The sequence below is a fragment of the Phyllostomus hastatus genome, unplaced genomic scaffold (assembly GCF_019186645.2).
Source record: "Phyllostomus hastatus isolate PE091 unplaced genomic scaffold, TTU_PhHast_1.1 phas_contig_40, whole genome shotgun sequence".
NCBI lineage: Eukaryota > Metazoa > Chordata > Mammalia > Chiroptera > Phyllostomidae > Phyllostomus > Phyllostomus hastatus.
This window is the reverse complement of record NW_025333872.1, coordinates 39,900,437-39,920,057: the sequence shown is the minus strand read 5'-3', so window position 1 is coordinate 39,920,057 and position 19,621 is coordinate 39,900,437. Positions and strand designations below refer to the sequence as shown.

At 38.2% G+C, this 19,621-nt stretch overlaps 1 protein-coding gene across 1 annotated transcript; it reads left to right on the top strand.

Moving 5' to 3' along the window:
* The first annotated feature begins 2,337 nt into the window (after positions 1-2,337).
* Positions 2,338-13,030, top strand: CGA (glycoprotein hormones, alpha polypeptide). Its single transcript, XM_045843826.1, has 4 exons — positions 2,338-2,460; positions 10,798-10,904; positions 11,916-12,100; positions 12,554-13,030. The coding sequence occupies exons 2-4, from the start codon at positions 10,805-10,807 to the stop codon at positions 12,629-12,631; spliced, it is 363 nt and encodes a 120-aa protein (XP_045699782.1). The 5' UTR covers positions 2,338-2,460; positions 10,798-10,804; the 3' UTR covers positions 12,632-13,030.
* Positions 13,031-19,621: the final 6,591 nt, after the last annotated feature.

The window sequence follows — 19,621 nt, the reverse complement described above, 5'->3', positions numbered from 1 at the left end:
AATAATTTCCCCAGTTATAATCATATGCCATTTTAGAGAGCATAGAGAAATAGAATTTTTACTACATTAACAGAAAGAAGTTTCTCTAAATCATGAGCACAAATGCAGAGTTTCCTCCAATTTTGTATTCTGTTGATCATTTCAGGGAGAATTTGGATGGGACGGGGAGTTATGTATAATTTACTTATGTGTACATAGAATATATGCAAAAATAGACATAAGGAACTGGACACTCACTCCTGAAGTAAGGGAATCAGAGGTCTGAGGAGGGAAAAGTTCATGTTTGGAAGGGGCTGTTTTAACAGTTCTTTTATATAATAATTTATTTATTTTGTTATATCATGTCTTTTTAATTTTTGTTTTTAATTGTTGTTTAGCTACAGTTGTGCTTCCTTTTCCCCCATTGCTCTCCCCTGCCCTGTCCCCATCCCCCCACAGTCAATCCCCCACTTTGTCCATGCCCATGAGTCCTCTATTCATGTTCCCTGGCTTGGCTCTTCCCCTTCCTCCCCCACCCCGTTATCCGTCCCTCCGCAAAAATACAAAAGCACTATAGACATTAAAAATGCTATAAAATATTCATGTGAATCCCCTGATATTTCTAATTCTTATATAGAAATATATGAAATAAAAATAAAGCCCTTTACTAAATCATAAACCAAATGAAGATGATTTAGTAAGAGCACAGAAGAAATATTTCTTCTTAATCATCCAAACAGAAAAGAAGAAAAGGATTGAAAGAAGGGCAAATGGAGGGAAGAGAATAAGATAAAGGAGAATGATATGCCTTAGGGAGCGAAGGAAAAGGAATTTTTCCATAAGACTTGAAATGTGTCCTTCCCCTGAAACTGTGAAGGCTACGCATTTCCCAAATAAGTCTGCTCTTTTGAAAATATACTACTGATCTTATGGGATTTAAATAATAGAAATTCATGAATAATAATGACATCAACAGTTACCAGGAAAAGGTGAATGGATAGTGTAGATACTGGGAGGAACCATTGGAAGAAGATAATGAATATCTGAAAAAGATGTAAGAATGGAAAGAAATCAATTTATTACAGATTATGAATCACAAAACAATTTTGCTTTGTTTAGTCAGCTTCTTTTCCTTAAATAAGAGCTGATTTTCTTAGAATCTTCTAATCTCTACCTTGGGGCAGTTGCTGGTAGTGTGTGTGTTTAAACCAGTCCCTCAGAACTGGCCCTGAGCAGAGGAGATCGTAATCTCTGTGTGGATAAAAGCAGCCTTAGCCGCAGCCTGAGGAGCTGGGTAGGGATTTTTTAAAGAATAATTTTTTAGTATTAAATTATAGTTGACACACAGTATTGTATTAGTTAAGTTTATAACAGTGATTAGATATTTATATAACTTACAAAGTGATCACCCCACTAAATCTAGTGACCATCTGACAACATATATGGTTATCACAGTATTACTGACTATATTCCCTATGCTGTACTTTACCTCCCCATTACTATTCTGTACCTACCAACTTGTACTTCTTAATTCCTTCCCCTTTATCACCTAGCCCCCCCAAACCTTCCTTCCATTTGACAATCATTAAAATGTTCTTTGTATCTATGAGTTTGTTTCTGCTTTGTTTGTTCATTTTTTGGGGGTGGGGATTCCATATATAAGTGAACTAATAAGGCATTTGTCTTTCTCTGTCTGACTATTTCATTGAGCACAATATTCTCTAGATCTGTCCCGTTGTCCCACAGCTGGCAAGTCACGACATGTGTAATTTCTGCTTAGAAAGAAACTGAGTTTTTACAAGGAGTGAAATGAAAGGGGGGAAAAGGCACAAATGTTGAGACCCAACCAGCCCTTCTCATACTGCCTCATACCTTCTTCATGCATCCTTATTAAATCCAGATGTACATTTAATTTTAGAAAAGTCTAAACAAGCATGTATTTTATTTTTCTGTTTCCTACTGGAATAATCTCATATGCCCGGCAATGCTCTGTATCTGTGATCTGCAATTTACAGCTCTTCTCCTTTTTGAAGTAAACATCAGGTACTTAGCTAATTAAATGTCATACTCATAGGGTCTTGTTTATAGGAAAGTGTCAATTTTCAGGATGTTGTGTATAAGTCTTGATAAAATTACTTAGAAAACAACAGCATGCTCTTGTTTCATAGGCTGACCTTGAGGTCATCACCCCCGAAAATGGATCAAAACTAAACAATGATCTAAGGATTGAAACAAGATAAGATCAAATTGATGTCATGGTAATTACACAAAGTACCATTCAGTCATTGGATGGAATTTACAGTTGATCCTTGGGCTTAGATGCAGGTAGGAACATGCAGTTTTTATTGCTCTGCTGTTATAAAAGCAGGTGAGGACTTTACTTCACTGCAGTTATTGAGAAATCACAAAACGAAACTAAGATACCTCTTCAGATCCACAATCAATTGACCTGAAAGCATCCTGCAAAAAGTCCAGAGGAAGGTAATATAAAATGAAACAATTTGGGGAGTTGTTTGAATGAAGGCTAAAATACTTGAGAATATAAGGGAGCTATGTGTAAACTTCAGTAAAAAGAGGGACAGGCATTTACACATTGTCTGTTCAGTACTCATGGTTGCATTGGGAGGAAGTCTTTAATGCTGTGGTCTATGATCACAGCCTGAGATGTTATCTAACAGAAGCCAGAAACCAAATGTCTCCTGCTGAGATGCGTGAATGCTTGTTTCTAAAAACTGTCCTCTAGAAATATTTGATGTCATTTGAAAGGCATTCTTTTGAGTGGCTTTGAAGGATCAGGCAGGGGGTGCGTAGACATTGTATGAGTTGTTGATATTGTTTTATCATTAGTTTTTAAGTGATGCATAACTGATAAAGCTTTCCACTGATAAAGCAGCTCACCTGTTCAGCTGAAGGACCATAGCTCCTGATATCTTTTGAATAGATGTTCTTGTCTAGATTTGAATAGTAACACTGAAATCTCTTGAACATCATTGTTTCCACTCTCTTCTTTCATAGAATGCTGCAAAAAGAAGAGTCAGTAGTATTTCTCCAACTATTACTAATGATTTTGTAGTTCTAAATCACTTGCCCAAGTCTAATTGGCTTGTTCCAAAGAGAGTTTCTGGAAACTTTTGCTAACCTTAGTTATATTTGCATCAGTGTTAGTTGAAATGGTAGGTGGTTGGGAAAAGGAGGCTGGAAAAAGTATTGTTTTGTCCCTTACTATTAGTGTAAGGGAACAGGATCTAAGCACCTGGAAGAATTATGGGCTGACACTATGTGGGTCCCTTGGAACACAGAGACTCCATTTCATCTTCATAGGAACTTTGCTTCCTAAACTCAGCCATCCTTTCCCCCCACTCAAAAGTAAGATAGTTTTACATTAGAACAGAGGACTGTTTTTAAGTTTCTGAAGATGCCTTTTAAATATTTACTTGACTTACCAATTCAATTATTTAAAATATTTGTCACCGAAATTGCTTTTTATACTTTGCTATAGTTTTGAATTATTTTGAAAAGATAAAAACAATCACCATTTGTGAAAAGTTTATGTATTTTCATTTTAACTTTAACTTCAGTTTTGATTTAAGTGGTTTTTTTTCTTGCAGTAATAGTTGTTGAAATTTTGAGTCATATTTCTTACCATTTCCTGCTGAAAAAGGTAGCAAGCAAACAATGTTAGCAAAGCAATTATGTTCCAGAACAGATTCTCAGTTTTATTGTACTTTCCTTTGTAATGTGGGACTCAAATTTACACAAAAACTCAAAGTGAGAGTTGGGAAATAGAAATAGTAAAACTAGAAGTAATGTGCTTCTTGTTTAAAAGTAGATGAAGATAATCTGCTTTCACAAAGAGAAAATATGTAGGAATCAATTAATAGTTCTATTGAGAATAGCATGACCATAGCACCAAACTCCCATTTTTATAGATTATGAATCCTCAAGTAGTTTGCCATTAACTTATGACCCTTGCAAGTTCTGGTTTTAGTGTGTAACAGTTCAGCATTACCCATTGAAATGTTGCACAAAGTAATCCAATAATCTTTGGTTTATCAGACTCAGAGATAACATTCTAGAAATGCTCTAGCATCCTTAATACACTGGGTTGAGTGAGAGGGCGGGGAGAGACAAAGAAAGAGAGAGAGGTGCTTAGGTTGGACTGAGAATGAAGGGCAATGTTAGAAATTGAACTGGAAAAGACAACAGATGGTAACAGCATGATCCATGTGTTAATCAATGCCCTGAAGAAGGAAGTGGAGTAACTGAGTTCTTTGAGGGTATAGAGGTAGTATAGGTACCAGGGGACCGTCCTAAGATAAGATCACTTTCCAGGTGACTTTGGCAAATTCTTTTACTTCTTTGAAGTATAGTTTTCTAGTCTATGAAGTAAGTGTCATAATGATGCTTTCCTCATGGAAGTGTAAAGAGAATCAGACAAGGGAATGTATGTGAAAAATAATTTTTCTCCCTTGCCCCCACTCCTTATGAATGAGATACTAGTTCTCATAATTTGATCAGTTATAAAAGGCCTTTTTATCCAAATGAAATGCTTTCTTAAGGTTTTTCTGGACAAAGTGAAGTCAGATAAATATGTAAAATAAAAAATTATATGAGCAAATTATATTTAAGCTGACATGTTTAATGTTGCTCTAAAATAGTCAGCATCTAATGTAGGGATATGCCATCTGAAAAAATTATTTGAGAAGTTCATTATAAATTATAAAGATTTGAAGGCAATATAGTAAAGTATGCCTCAGAGCTTAGAGTTTGAATGTGTAAAAAAAATTCTAAAATCTTGGCTCTGCCAGTGATGAATTTTATGACTTTCTATAGGTTCCTGTCCTCTAGAATTTATCTGCTAAAATTAGGATAATACCTCACAGGGTTATCATGAGTTTTGAATATACTTGTGTTTTCAAGGTGCTTAAAAGAATATGTAGCACACACAAATGCTCAATTAATGGTAGGTATTATTCTAAAGTATGTTATATGTGTGTTATGTGCCATTGAGTCAACTCAGATACCTGGAGACCCTATAAATGGGTGATGCCCACATGTCCTGCCCTCCACAGCTTTAATGTGGCATCTCATTCTTCAGAACCTCTCCATGTGGCTTGGCCCTCTTAACCTACAGAGGTCTCAGAGTAGTAGCACTTTTTACATGGTAACTGGCTTCTAAGAGATGGGAAGCAGGAACTGCCTGGTCCATAGAGGGACCCATTCACAACTGGCCCAGTGTTGCTCCTGCCATATTCTATTGGTCTAAGTAGTCATTGGGCACACTTAGATCAAGTGAAGGTTCAAATATAGATATACGATTTGATGTGGGGGTGCAAGGTCATACTGCAGAGGAAATATAGGCTGAGAGATATTTTTGTGGCCATTTTTAGAAAGTACAACCTGCCATAGCATTGAAAACTTAGGGGCAATGAACAAGAAGGAGGCTTCTCTTTGTAGCAACTCTGCTCTGTTTCTATCACACACGAAAAACATTCTTATAAACATTCCAAGATTGAGAAATCAGTAGTCCTGGTTTGTCTAACCTATCATTGAAAGACTTCAAGGAAAATTAAATATGTTTTTATGCTTCAGTGCTTTTAAGTAAGAATGGTACTTGTGTGTCAAAAGATTGCATGAAAATAGCTCAAACACAACAGAATATGATGCACACCAAAGTCTTAATAATACTATAATAATGCTCCCCATAAAACTTTGCTGGCCTTTGGATGTTTTATTTTGCTGCCTGATAAATTGGTACTATCCAAGGTTTTATTCCTGGTAAGCATTTATTACTGAAATAATGTCAACTTTAAAAATTGGGTATTTTAAAACAACAAACATTTGCATTTCTCATTTAAAACAATATTTCACTTTTCATAGAGATTGTCTATCAAAATTTCTTATTGATTTAGTGTGTAGACAATTTTAAAAATATGCCGATGAGCTAGGAAAACCAGAAACATAATGGCTAAGACTTGAATTACATAATTATGTTAATATTGTGAAGTGTCTTTAAATAACAGTTAAAGGAAGAAAGTGTACATCTTATTATAAGCCCCTTCAATTTAGTTGATCAGAAAAGAAACTTCTCAAAATGTGATTATTATAAGAATGGTCATAAAAATTGAAATTGTTTTTATAATTCTATGAGCCTTTAAATTTTCTTCTAGATACTGCCTCTCTTTTTATTTGTTTTTTAAAATACATATTATAAGGTCATCTTTTGTTCTGTTCATCTTTATGGAAACCCCTGTTTTTGAATGCATAGTTCCACAAGCTATGCTGTATATCTTCCTAGTTGTGGAAATATTTTTTCATTTCTTTTCTCTCTACTTCAACTGGAAAACAACTTGGCACCCTTTAAAATTTTGTGAAGGCACAAAACACTAGTAAGTGTTTAATAAACAGAAACTCCATCACAAATACTGTTGCTGAACTGTGTGGTTTCACTTGGCCTTATTTTCCTTTGGATATTGGGGTACCTTGGGGACAAACTGTTTGCCACCTCTGTTTTTCTGGGGAAATTATGAGGACTACTGAATATATGAAACTCCTGCACAAATGCCAAAACAATAAAACATATACTTATATTGATGTGTTTTTTTATTGAGCTTATTGGGGTGACATTGATTAATAAAACTATGTAGGTTTCAGGTATACAATTCTTTTTTTGTGTGCAAGTTACTTGACTAATACATTTTTTTAAAGATTTTATTTATTTATTTTTAGAGAGGGAAGGGAGGGAGGGGGAGAGAGAGAAACATCAATGTGCGGTTGCTGGGGGTCATGGCCTGCAACCCAGGCATGTACCCTGGCTGGGAATCGAACCTGTGATGCCTGGTTTGCAGCCCTAGCTCAATCCACTGAGCTACGCCAGCCAGGGCTCAGGTATACAATTCTATAACACATCATCTATATATTGCATTGTGTGTTCACTTCCCCAAGTCAAGTCTTCTTTCATCACCATCTATCCCCTTTTTACCCTCTTCCATCTCCCCCAATTCCCCTTTCCTCTGGTAATTACCATACTGATGTCTGTGTTTAGGAGGTTGTTTTTCTTCTTAATCCTTCACCTTTTTCACCCCTGTCATGTTTCTTTTTCCATCAAGTACATGTTCATTTGTTGTCATTAGTTTTTTCATCTCTCCATTTTCATGTGCCTGGCCTTCCAAGGGTCTCAATGTCTACAAATGCTTTTATTACAGCATTCATCACTTTAACTCATAGCTATTGCCTTTATATCTGGGTAAGATAGCAGGAAACTTATTTATATTTATGATACCTATACTTAGCACAGTGCCTGACTTGTAGCAGGTACTTATTCAAAATCTTTCAATTGTTCAAGTGTTCAATTTGAACCTTAAATTGGGCACTTAACAACCCTGAACTCCTGTCAAATTACCCAAGACTCATCTTTTTAAAAGAAAGAGAAAACTAATTATCTATATCAAAGAATGGATGAGGGGATTTGGAATTGGTTGTGAGAGTTTTAATGAGCCTCTCCTTGTCCACCTTCCCCAGTGTGTCAGACATCCCTTGTCACTACCTTTGGAGAAAACTATCAGTGAATGTGTGAATAGGTCTCAAGATCACTCCACTGCCTGTGTGCAATGTTTGAATGTCTACTTGAAAAACTGGGAACCTGGAGGATTATTGAGATTGAGGGCTGGAGCATGGGATTATGGAGACTCACTGCTAGACTGGGGGTTTCAGAACATGTTACATATTACAGTAACAAGGTAAAAACTCACTTACTGCAACTAGTGTACATGAGGGAAGAAAACTAGTAGCTACAGCCACTCCAAGCTAAATTTCTCAACCATTGACCCCGGGCTTTTTAAATTTGTGCACCCAGAGACAGACATGATGGGAAGCAGAGGTGATCCTGCTCAAGGGCTTGCTACGTGGGAGGTGTTGGAATGAAGGATTCCAAACATTCTACTTTCCCTTGTTACTTTCCATCCTCAAATCTTTCATCAAGGCTGAACTATTGCTATCCTCACTGGACCAGGCAAGATGCTATAACTTATAGGCCTATTCTTTGCAACAGACAATTATTGAACACCTATTGCATGCCAGACAGTGAGCTAGGGATTAAAGGCTGTGCTTTCAAAGTTCTCTTTCCTTAATTACCGTTCTCTGAAGGCAGCCTGCTTTTCCTCTCCTTGGTAGTTAGCTGGGTTAGATGAGCTAATGAAGTGAAGTCTTAGGTTAACCTTCTAGAAGTCGGTTAGATTTAATCTGTTTTGTTAACAAAGAATTATGCTGCTCATCCTAGCTAGTCATCTCAAAAAATGTGCTATGAGTCAACTGGGCTTCCTGGTGTGGAGAGTATAGATGAGTCACCTCATTTATCGCACCCTGAGAAAAACGGAAACTTCACCCTTTGGCGGTGGGGAGCAAAGGCAGCATCTTTGTAAGTGAAGGGCAGGATGTCACATGGTACCAAATGCTTGTAGTCTTCTTGGAACTATCATGTATATATGTAAAGGTACATACATGTGTGTATGCATATATACACATATACATATGTATGCTCATACATATACATACACATATCTATGTAATATCTCTTCCCTTTGTTATAAAGCAAATTGCAAAATGTGGATTGACTTCACGTTATCACATTCTGCAATCTTGTTCCAAATGTTTCTCTCTGAATTTATTCTGATGTATGTTTACTGCATAGTGCTGAATTTTCGTAATATATGATCTGCAATATAGAAGCACAAAGTAATGCCAGTTTAAAAAGGAAACTACTTTCAATTCTCAAATTTTCCTTGTGACTTTGTATATCACTTCAGCAGTAGTTCTGAAACTTTTTGGTCTTGAACCTGTTTATGCTCTTAAAAATTATCAGAGCCCAAAGAACTTTTTTTTGTCAAGTTATATTCATCAATATTTACTGATTTAGAAATCATGTCAGAAAGAATTTCAAAATATGTATTCTTTTAAAAATGAGAACATCAAACCCATCACATGTTAACACAAATAACATATATTTACAAAAATGGCAATTTCCAAAACAAAAAAAAATCAGTAAGAAGAGTGACAGTGTTTCACCTTTTTGCAAAATTTTAAAAAGATTTGCCTAATAGAACATAGCTCCACTCTCATATGTTTCCTTATTTAGTCTGTTGTAATATCACACGGCATGTAGACTCTAGAAAATTTCTTCGAACACTTATGAAACAATGAGAGTGAAAAAGGGAAATGGCATGCTAGTATTATTATGAAAACCATTTTAACCTCTGAGACCCACTGAAAGTGTTTAGGGCCCCCAAATCACTCTTTGAGAGCCGCTGACTTAGAACAGTATTTATTCAGTGTTCATTATGGATGAAGAGAGATAAAATAGATAATTACGTATAAGTGTATATATCAGGTGGAAATAAAGACATACATATGTTTTAGCCTTACCTATGCTTATACAGCATATTTTCTATATTATAAACTATTAGTTCTACTCTTTGAAAAGTCATTCTTATGGGATATAAGGATTGATATAAACATCTAGCAAAAACATCATCTTAGTATGTCAGTCTACATGAAAAATAACCACAAGTTTTGACTAACATGCAATTTTAAATCTCATTCTGAAGTGTCTTTTTTTTTTTAAGTGTTTTGAGTAACTACAGATCTGGAGGAAGTTGCAAAAAAAATGTATGGGGAAGTCCTAGATGCCCTTTGGCCCGTTCCCTCAATGATAATACCTTGCACAACTATATGATATGATGAGAAAAACTGGGAAATTGACACTGGTACAACCCACAGAGCTTATTCACATTTCACTAGCATTGTTTGTGTGTCTGCATGTGTGTAGTTCAATTTTACCTGTGTGTAGATTAGTGTGACTACTATCACATCAAGATACAGAACTGTTTCGTCACAAGGCTCCCTCTTGCTAGCCCGTCAATTTCCTTCCAACACCAACTACCAATAAGGACAATGAGGCTTCTTAACGGAATGATATACTTAAAAATGGCAATTTATTGTTGTTATCATTAAGCCCAAGTCTACTGGTTGATGTGAGAAATGAGAAGATTTAGTTTCCCACGTCTTTCCTAAAGACAAATTGTTTTATCTTCCAAAATGGAATTATCTTCTGGAGGGTTGGCCCCTTGTAGTACAGGCTTCCTTGGCTAGGTGAGTGTTCTAGGAACCCATCTGTATTAGCATGCCAACTGGTGTTGTTGTGAGAAGCTGCCTTCGCCTTCCCAGAATTTTTTTGGAAGACTCTCTGAATGCGTTTGCCCATTTCACGATGGGTGATTTACTAGCACATCTGCCCATATCAGGCTGAGTGTTCAGTAGTTTTTGACCACAAATGGCATGACCACCATGCCCCACCCTCCCTATTCACCTGATCTTGCCCCTAGCGACTTTCTTTTGTTTTCCCAATGAAAAAAGTCCTCAGAAGGAAACCTTTTGCCCATGTGGAAGATATGAAATAAAAAATAGCAGAAGCACTAAAAGGCATCCAAATCAACAAGTTCTAAAACTGTTGTGAGCAGTGGAAAAAAACTTCTCGAAAGGTATATTGCATCAAATGGGGAGTATTTTGAAGGTGACTGAAATTTAAACATGTAAGGATAAATGCACAATTTTTATAAATAAATTCTGGGTATTTTTGAGGTATCCCCTTGTATACATGACTTTAGAGTGTGTTGGGAGCTGTAAGCAAGCTGTAAGCAGAGGGATCAAGATACTGAGGACTATTGATGACTATTATTAGAAGTAATGTTAAAACTACTGGTTGTTGTTATAACTGGTAAGCCAATTTTAGAGTAACATTTATTTTTCCATCCTATTTTGCAGAAGAGCCATGGACTACTACAGAAAACATGCAGTTGTCATTCTGGCCACGCTGTGTGTGTTTCTGCATATTCTCCATTCCTTTCCTGATGAAGAGTTTACAATGCAAGGTGTGTGACATAACTAGGGTTTGCAATAATAAGAAAAACACACCTTTCAAGATGTACATCAATAACTCCATTAATTATATTGTATACCCACCTCCTTTTTAAATGTGGTTAATACTTGCTGCTGGATACTTATTTAAGCACTTGCAGGCAGTGAACATAAAATTAAATTCCAAAAATGTACAATGAAAATGATATTTTACATGTCTTTTTAAATAGCAACCTTTACATTTTCACCTGAAATAGATTCTTGATTATTTTTTATCAAAGTTTTGCAAGCAGAAAATTTCCTTATTTAGTTAAGCTCAGTTTTTTTTTACATTTCTCCCAGAAGACTTGAGAGAATTTTAACATTGCTTTTGTAGATAAATTTTCACATCAGTTAATAAGTGAGAAAAATAAGACCATTTTTGAATGCAGCAAATTTGTTTGGCTGTATTATTTGAAAATTTTCATGGAGTAACTAATATAATTCCATCTTCTATGAAAGTGTGAACTACTATTGGTTACGGTTTTTCTCTAGACAAGTGCTAATATTTCAATCCCAGATGCCACATGCAGATGCGCCCTCTAACATCAGTGTCTCTGCTCTCACCAAGCTTTCTTAAGTCTGACATATTTTTCGCTGTCAACATTTGGAGTTTCTATGGGAATAACAATAGCAGATTTTAAAGGGGAAATATTTTGCCTTTGGGCAAAATTCTCCTTTCAGATGAGCATGATGTTTTTATCTGTCAAGTTGTGGCATAGTATTAGTGCTGGGGAAGGGAAGTCATGCTTGGGAGGGGGATGGGGAGAGAGAGAGAGGGAGAGAGGGAGACTACTACTATTATTGAGATTTTCCATGCATATCTGTAAAAATTGTTTTAAGATGAACATATAGTCAAAAGGTATTTATATTATTTTCAATAGAAAACGACTACTATTTTATAATAAAAATATTTATAGTTTCTTTTTGAATCATCTTTGGACTGTTTTATTGTTTGTCTTTGTGTGTGTGTATGTATGTGATAGTTTGTCCAGAATGCAAACTAAAGGAAAACAAATACTTCTCCAAGCTGGGTGCCCCAATTTATCAGTGTATGGGCTGCTGCTTCTCCAGAGCATATCCCACTCCAGCAAGGTCCAAGAAGACAATGTTGGTCCCAAAGAACATCACTTCAGAAGCCTCATGCTGTGTGGCCAAAGCATTTACCAAGGTGAGAACTTAAAAGGGCCCCAGGAGCTCTCTAACTGTCCAACCACAGAACCTCAGAGTAAATCCATGGGGTTTAATGTCAGAGGTGTCTAATGACCTATCCTTGGTGGACATTTAAATAGGGAGAGGTTGCATTCATCCCCTTTAATCAAAAGCACCAACAACCTTATGGATACAGGCTGGTTTTATTTAGAATGAACAGAACAGAGGCAGAGGGGATAAGGGGCAGGTTGGGAGAGAGTATAGGTAGCATGCTTACACAATGCATACCTCACTTTTTTGAGTGAAAATATGAGAAAGGGAGAAAATGCAAATATAGCAAGCATCTATTTAGCTCAGCTGGCTGCAGATAATTTTATTTAACAGTTTTCAACTTTGTCATCTCTCTATCATCTATGTATGTATGTATGTATGTATGTATCTAATTATCTATCTTTTTTTCCTTCTCCTTTAGGTCAAAGTCATGGGAAGTGTCAAGGTAGAGAACCACACAGCGTGCCACTGCAGTACTTGTTATTATCACAAATCTTAAATATTTTGCAAAGTGCCGTGTTGATGACTGCTGAGTTCCTGGAATGAAAAATTAGTTTGTTCAGTGTTTATGGCTTTGTGAGATAAAACCCTTCTTTTCCTTACCATACCACTTTTGACATGCTTCAAGGATATACTGCAGCTTTATTGCTTTTCTGTATCCTACAACATAGTCAGCAGTTAGTTCTTTTCATTTGGAATGAAATATAGCATTTGGCACAACTATAAAAAGCTGGTTCTGCTGGAAATAAAGTCTTTTAAATCATCATTCTATCATTGAATTCTAAAGTTTTTCTTCAAAGTTTAAAGCCAGTTGATATTGCTAAAATTAATTGAAGGGAAAGAGCCCATGGGTGAACTGGAGCCATATGCACTGAGTGGCCTGACCCTGGAGAACCTTGTTCCCATGGAGCCTTCCAGAACAAGTTGTGAATCCCTCAGCTAGTGGACTAGTTATAAGACATCCCATTGGGGTGAGGGAAGAAAATATAACTTGCACTTTTAATCATTTTTATATCCTCCCTGTAGATGGTTGATGAGCTTTGTAAACCTACAGATACATTAGTATGGTAATGCATATATAAAGTTTATAAATAAATAATTATGCACACTTGGGGATGTACCAACTTTTTATTGGTAGAAGTTTTTGATCAGAAAGAAAACACATAAAGAACACTGTTAAGGTTTAGGAAAGACAAAATCCTCCCCAGCCTGGAGTTTTTATCTACTTGGCTTATGTCTAGCAAAAATAACCAAAAAACAAACAAACATTATATCAGTCCCTGGCTTCCAGGTTGAAACAAAATGGGGTGCCTCAGGAAAAGATAACATTTTTCTTGAACTAAAAGTAGGCATTGCTCTGAAATTCTAGAAGCATCAGCTCTTACATTCCACATTCAGGTGTGAATGGGAATGAATATATGATGAGAAAAGTATTCACTGACTGTTTGCTGTGGGTTAGCTAGACAAAGTACATTTACTTAGTTATAGCTAAATGCTTAAGAGTTGCCTTGTTTCCAAGTCACATTTATTGAGCATTTATACTTAAAAACAGAGATTGTCCTTACTTTGAAGACCATGGTTTTTGCTCATTAAATTGTATTGGCTATGGTTGAGATCAAAGCCACCCAGGAGTTCTACTTCTGAAGGAGCCTGAAATTAGGGTGAAGGGGCAGGGGGGAGAAGCACCACTAGTCACAGAGAAGGTTTAAAAAAATCAGTCAGCACCAATTTGTCAAGATTTCAGGATTTCTGAGTGGAAAGCCCCATTTTAAAAGGTTGGTAAACATACCAAGTGTCAGGATAAAAATTAAAATGAGTGCATGTACTTTTGAGAGACACTAAAATTTAAATGAGCATATTACTTGTTCTTTCATTTATTCATTATATTTATTTAATATCTGCTAAGTGCTGGCAGATTGTTAGATCATGAGGATTCAGAGATATCATCTCTGGAAGACAAGATTGAGAAAATAAAATGCAGCTTAGTTTGAAAGACTAATGGTGCTGATCAATGGTTCATTCAAATATTTACAAATATTCATTGAGAACCTACTATGTGTCAGGTCTTGAGAGTTTATTTAGCTGATTCAGCAGCAGAGGAAACCTACTGACACACTTTTGACTGGAGGACCCTTGTCCATCTGGGACCATCCCATTTGGTAGAGGGGATGGAAGCAGTAATGAGAGAGGAAGAGGATATCCTCAGGATCATTCAGATCAGGTCAATCAACTCTGGTGAACACTAGGGTGAAATGTCCTGACCATATTTACTTCCCATCTGCTCATGTACCTGGCATGGTGCTGGTCCTGGGAAGGCCAACATGAATAAGACACAAATCCCTGCTCTGAGGCAATTCATGGCCCATTGTGGAAGATAGACATAAACAAGGAATTACAATCTAGTGAGATATCTGCTATGGGAGAGGGGTGGACTTTGGTGGCATAAAGAGAGGACTAACCCTGTCTGGTGTGGTTCTTCCCAGAGAGCTTCAGAGGGCAGGTGATACTCGAGTTGACTCTAGAAGATAAGTAGGTGGATGGGAAAAGGGGTTCATTCTAGTTTGAGGAAAGAGTGTAGGGAATGTTTCAAGATGAGAACCAGTATGATAGTCACAGAATAGCATAAAGTCCAGTGTGAATAGACAGCAGGTAGCTGGTTGGAAGGTTGGAGCTGTAGAGTGTTGGGGTCCACCCTGCCTGGTCTCAGGAAACTGTAACCATCTGTGGCTAAGGCCGAGTAAGAGGCCTCTGAACCAGGAGACACTAGGGAGACAAAACTTATTTCCCTGGCATGAACACTGCCTGTTCTAATGCCCGGCTCCCTTTGCATGATTGGCAGTCAATGATGGGTAAGAATTCTCTAGGAAAGAGAATGAATCTAAGACAGACGTGGTCACTTGGGAATGCCCTAAGGGAGGAGACTCGGGGGGCTGTGGAAATGAAGGGGTGATCGACTCCTGCCCCCTCGGATTTGTCAAAGCCTGAGTCCTTGCTCTTAGTTGTGAGAAATCCAAGTCTCCCGGCTGCCTTTGTCTCCTCTGCCTGACTGAGGCCTGCAGAAATAACAGGGGTGGTGCAGTCCAGATCTGAGTCCGAGGACCCCCGGGGTAATCAGGCCTGAGACATAGAATATCAAATATCCTGTGAGATCTGCTTGCTGGAGGGTGCTCTTTAATTAGAATATGAAGGCACAGGCAGGAAATGAAATTAAGCTTTTAGGTCCTGTAGTCTTTTTAAATGATAAAATCCCCCCAAATCTCAGAATCCCAGTGGGAGATCTGCCACTCCCTTTCAAAGTTAGCTACTTGTTTTATCTTCCTTGTCAGACTGTAGTTCACAAACTGTATCGGTATGTTTAATAAAAGCCTGCTTAGGTGGGAGAACGGGACTCTCTCCACTAGAGAGAGTGGTCAAGGCGCTCTCCACTGGAGAGAGTGGCTGTTTCTTACTTATTTCTCCACAGGACTCGGTTGTCCGTGTGTAAGTTTTTCTCGTGTTTCGACGAGCATATGCAGCAGCGATGAATACTACTGGCCGGTCTCCATCACAGCAGAGACAAACAGCCAGCCTGTCAAGAAGGTCCTTGTATAACATGAAAAAATGTGCATTTTGTCTAGGACTCTAGCTTCTCAAACTAGAGGGCCTGAGGGTTTCTGAAAGCCATGGGATAAATATACTCCTTATTGCAGGATCAATTTTGCTTGAGGATTTGGGAAAATGTTATTTTAATTTCAAAACAAAAACGAATATATTATAAAGTAGAATGCAAAATTGCAACAATGGGATTAAAAATTGTGACTTAAAGAGAAAATTCCTGTTGTGAGTGAGGCCTTCTGGATCCTGCTCTTCTGATCTCCCCAAGCCTCCTGGGAGCTTGTTCACTCCACTTGCATTAGGAGTACCTAGGTGGAGAGGTTTGAAAGTTCTATTAAAGGAAAAATATGTTCATCTTTGCACTTTAAAAAAAAATCATTGTGGCAGCAAGCAGAGGGTGATTTGAGAAGATGAGACCCTGGACAAGAGATCATGAATTGGGGCCTTTGCAAGAGATGGTGACGGACTACTGGCCATGAGGGTGAGGGTAAGAGGAAGGGATGGATTTGGGGGAGTTAGGGGCAAATAAAGAGATGATTGTGGGTGTGACTCCTGGCTTATGGGTAGCTGTGGATGACTGTGCCAATAACTGAAAAATGGAAAAGTTTGGGATGGCAGCGGGAGGAGACCTCCGGCGTTGAGGTTCTAAGTAGCAGGGGAGCCTGTCTGACAGGCAGCATGTGCAGTGGTGCAGAGCCCAGGCAAGGACTCCAGCCTGGAGTTACAGGCTTCAGGAGCACCAGTGGTCAGTGGAATCAAAACCACAGGACTGGCTAGGATTGCTTAGGGGTGTTGTAAGGGCATGAAGATGAGAAGATTCTGACTAACCAAGGATAGATCCTAGACCAGCCTGGTGGGGAAAACGAGTGCTATATCTTTTGGGACAGTCAATTAGAAAGCTCTGATAGGAGCTGTCTCTAGAGAAAAGATGATAATCTCAGATATATAAGCAGGGAAGAAAAAGAGAGGCAGGCATGGAGGCTGAAAGTTTTGCTTTAAGTTTATCTGTAAAAAATGCCTAAATGAAGTAATAGAGGTAGAGTAGGTACATGTTTCAGGGGTGTTTCTTTCAAAAAATGTCCTATCATTACCTCAGCCAGCAAGCTGCCTGAAATCCTCCTGTCTGAGGATTTACCTTCTTTATGGCTAAAACACAGTGTTTCAGGCACCTTCCTTTTTAATAGCAACACATCTGACTGAGGCAACACAATTGGCTATTAATACTGCAAGGTACATTAACAGACCACCAAGTCTGTCTGCACTGGGTGTCCTGGACCCTGGTTATCAGAGAAAGAGGGTAGAACAGAAGCAAGACTTCTGCTACTTTGTAGTTGTGTCAAAAATTGATCATGAGGAGAAATTCCTAAGTGTTTACAGGGATGCCATTGATGACTAGGGCTCAGGGAGGAGGTTGATGAAACAGGATGGCACCTGTGCATCCATCTGTCTCCTGGGAGTGAAAGGAAAGGGCAGGAAGGAGAGAGAGAGAGAGAGAGAGAGAGAGAGAGAGAGAGAGAGAGAGAGAGAGAGAGAGAGAGGAGGAAAGAGCAAGGAAAATGAAGAGGGCATAAAAAGGATGGGAAGGAAAATGTGTGAGAAGGAAGATGAAGGGGCTAGAAGAGCTACTGGAGGAATCTGAAGCCTCACAGAGGTTGAACTGGAGTAAAGCAGAAAAAAAAAAGCCATGAGTATCCCCGCTTCCACTTCTGTCAGAATCTAAGCAATCACCCATAGTCAGGACCTGTAGCCTACACAGAGCTTTTGTGCAGGTGGAAAAGCATGCCCTCTCTGGGCAGACAGAGCACCTAGAGTAAATGCTTCATAATTAGATGGCACAGAAAAGTGGGTATCGGTCCTTATTCCTTGGCTGGGTGTCTCTGTGTAGTACCCATGCTGCGCATAATCTCATCATCCTAATATGATCATTGTTGCATTTTGGAGAGAACATGTCTTAAATTGGCAAGAATCTTAGTTGCCCTTGAAGAGTCCAGATATTGGTGTCTTAATTATCCTGCTGGGAGGCTTATGAGAAAATATTGCCCCAAACAGTTTTGTGTTGCTTTGGCCATCTGTGGTAAAACTAGAACTGCCCGTACTCTGGTCCAACAGGAAGGTAAAACCAAAGAATCCATGTGTAAATGACCATGATGCTGATGTGAAGAAGATGATTAGTACCACAAACCTCAAGAAATCCAGAGAAGTTTGGTTATTTGACAAAAAAGAAAAAATTAGTCAATGCCAAACCACCTGACGTAAGTACCGCACTTTTACTTTCTCAGAACTTTCTGTGCCTAATGTATCACGAATCTCAGCCAGCTCCTTGTGGACCACAAGTAAGAGCAGGTGGCGCCACCTGTACTGGACAATTGAATAAATGGAGGAACAAAATGCTTTGGGGCTGAGATGGCACAGAACCCTAGGTCTTCCCTATCTTCAGTTTGTGTGGCTTTTTCCAATTCCAATTTTTTTCTAGGTATGATGTTCTTGGTTTACCTGTATAGAACTAATTTCTTCCTGTATACTGAATAGGAGAGTTCTCTTGGAGATTTGCCCAGGGTGAGAAGCTACCATATTGAAATAAATGAAGTCTGAACTTGAATTATCCACTGATGTTTGTCTGGCAGCTTGGACTTCAGCTTCACATTTATAAATTCTCTTGATTCACTCAAGAAGTCCTTCAGACACTTTCTTCTTGAACTTAATTAGGAGAAACACAAAGAGATTCCTCTGTTCTGAAACCCAAGTAGGATTTTCATATTTTCTTATTCAAAACTGCATGGCATACAGAATTGTAAATATCAAATACTGTTTTCACAAAGAACTGAACTGGATCTGAGTTTCCTTGGAACAAAGAGAGAAGTTAGTTATTGCATCAAACTTCAAAATGGGGGACATAAGAAGAAAATAACAGCTCTGGCTATTATTTAATGAATTCTGCTTCTGAGCCCCAGAAAAGCATATGCTCTGAGAACATACTTTCCTATTGAACCTGACTTCTAGGGCTCACTTGTCTGAAGGACTTGAAAGCTTGGGTTTTGAGAAGAGAGTGAGGGAAATAGGGGTCAGGGCAGAGTCTCTGAAGAAGCAGATGAAAGCTTGGCACATAATTGAAAACTTGCAAGAATGTTTCCCACTAAGATATTCTGTTGTTTTAATGCCACTTTCACTAATGGAATATGTGCAGAAAGTAGGATAGGAGAGTAGAAAACCCCACGAAACTGCATCAACTTTCTCCAAATGCTCTGATCAGAAAGTTTGTTTGAATTATAGTCAATTGCAAATTGTCTTTGAACGGTAATTGATTCTCAACTAAATTGACAGTAAGTAGAATTTCAGCATGTGCAAATTTCCTTCTACACATCCTTTTCTCAATTGCAAGTCATGTTGGGGAGATTTAGAAAAAAGCCAGTATTAGGGCTTTGCCTGGGAAATGGAGGGGAACTGGGAGACAGAGCAGAAGTAGTGGTTTGCCAAGACAGATTCTGAGCTACAAAGGAACAAAGAGGAAGAAAGAAAACCTGGGTTTGACCTAGAAATGCACTGTAGCTTTGAGAAAATGAGGGAAGTGGGATGGGCTTGTGTATAAGAAGTTGCTAGCAGATACTTGGGTCAAAGTTATGGTAGGAGGAACTAAAGCCTTAGTCTTGGGTATTAGGGAGAGAATTTATTAACTATCTAAATTATGGTTATTCTAGTAACTATGTCTCTGGTACTACTCTCTGACGTGGAAGAGAATCATAACACAAAGAGTGTAGTCACCATTTGTATGGATAGAATGTACTCTAAGGTGCACCCTGTGGTGCCTGAGGCTGAAGACACCAGTGCTCCCCATGGCACTGTGAAACTGGAGCATGGCCGGAGACTCTGCAGAATGCCAAACGGGCTACTCCATTAG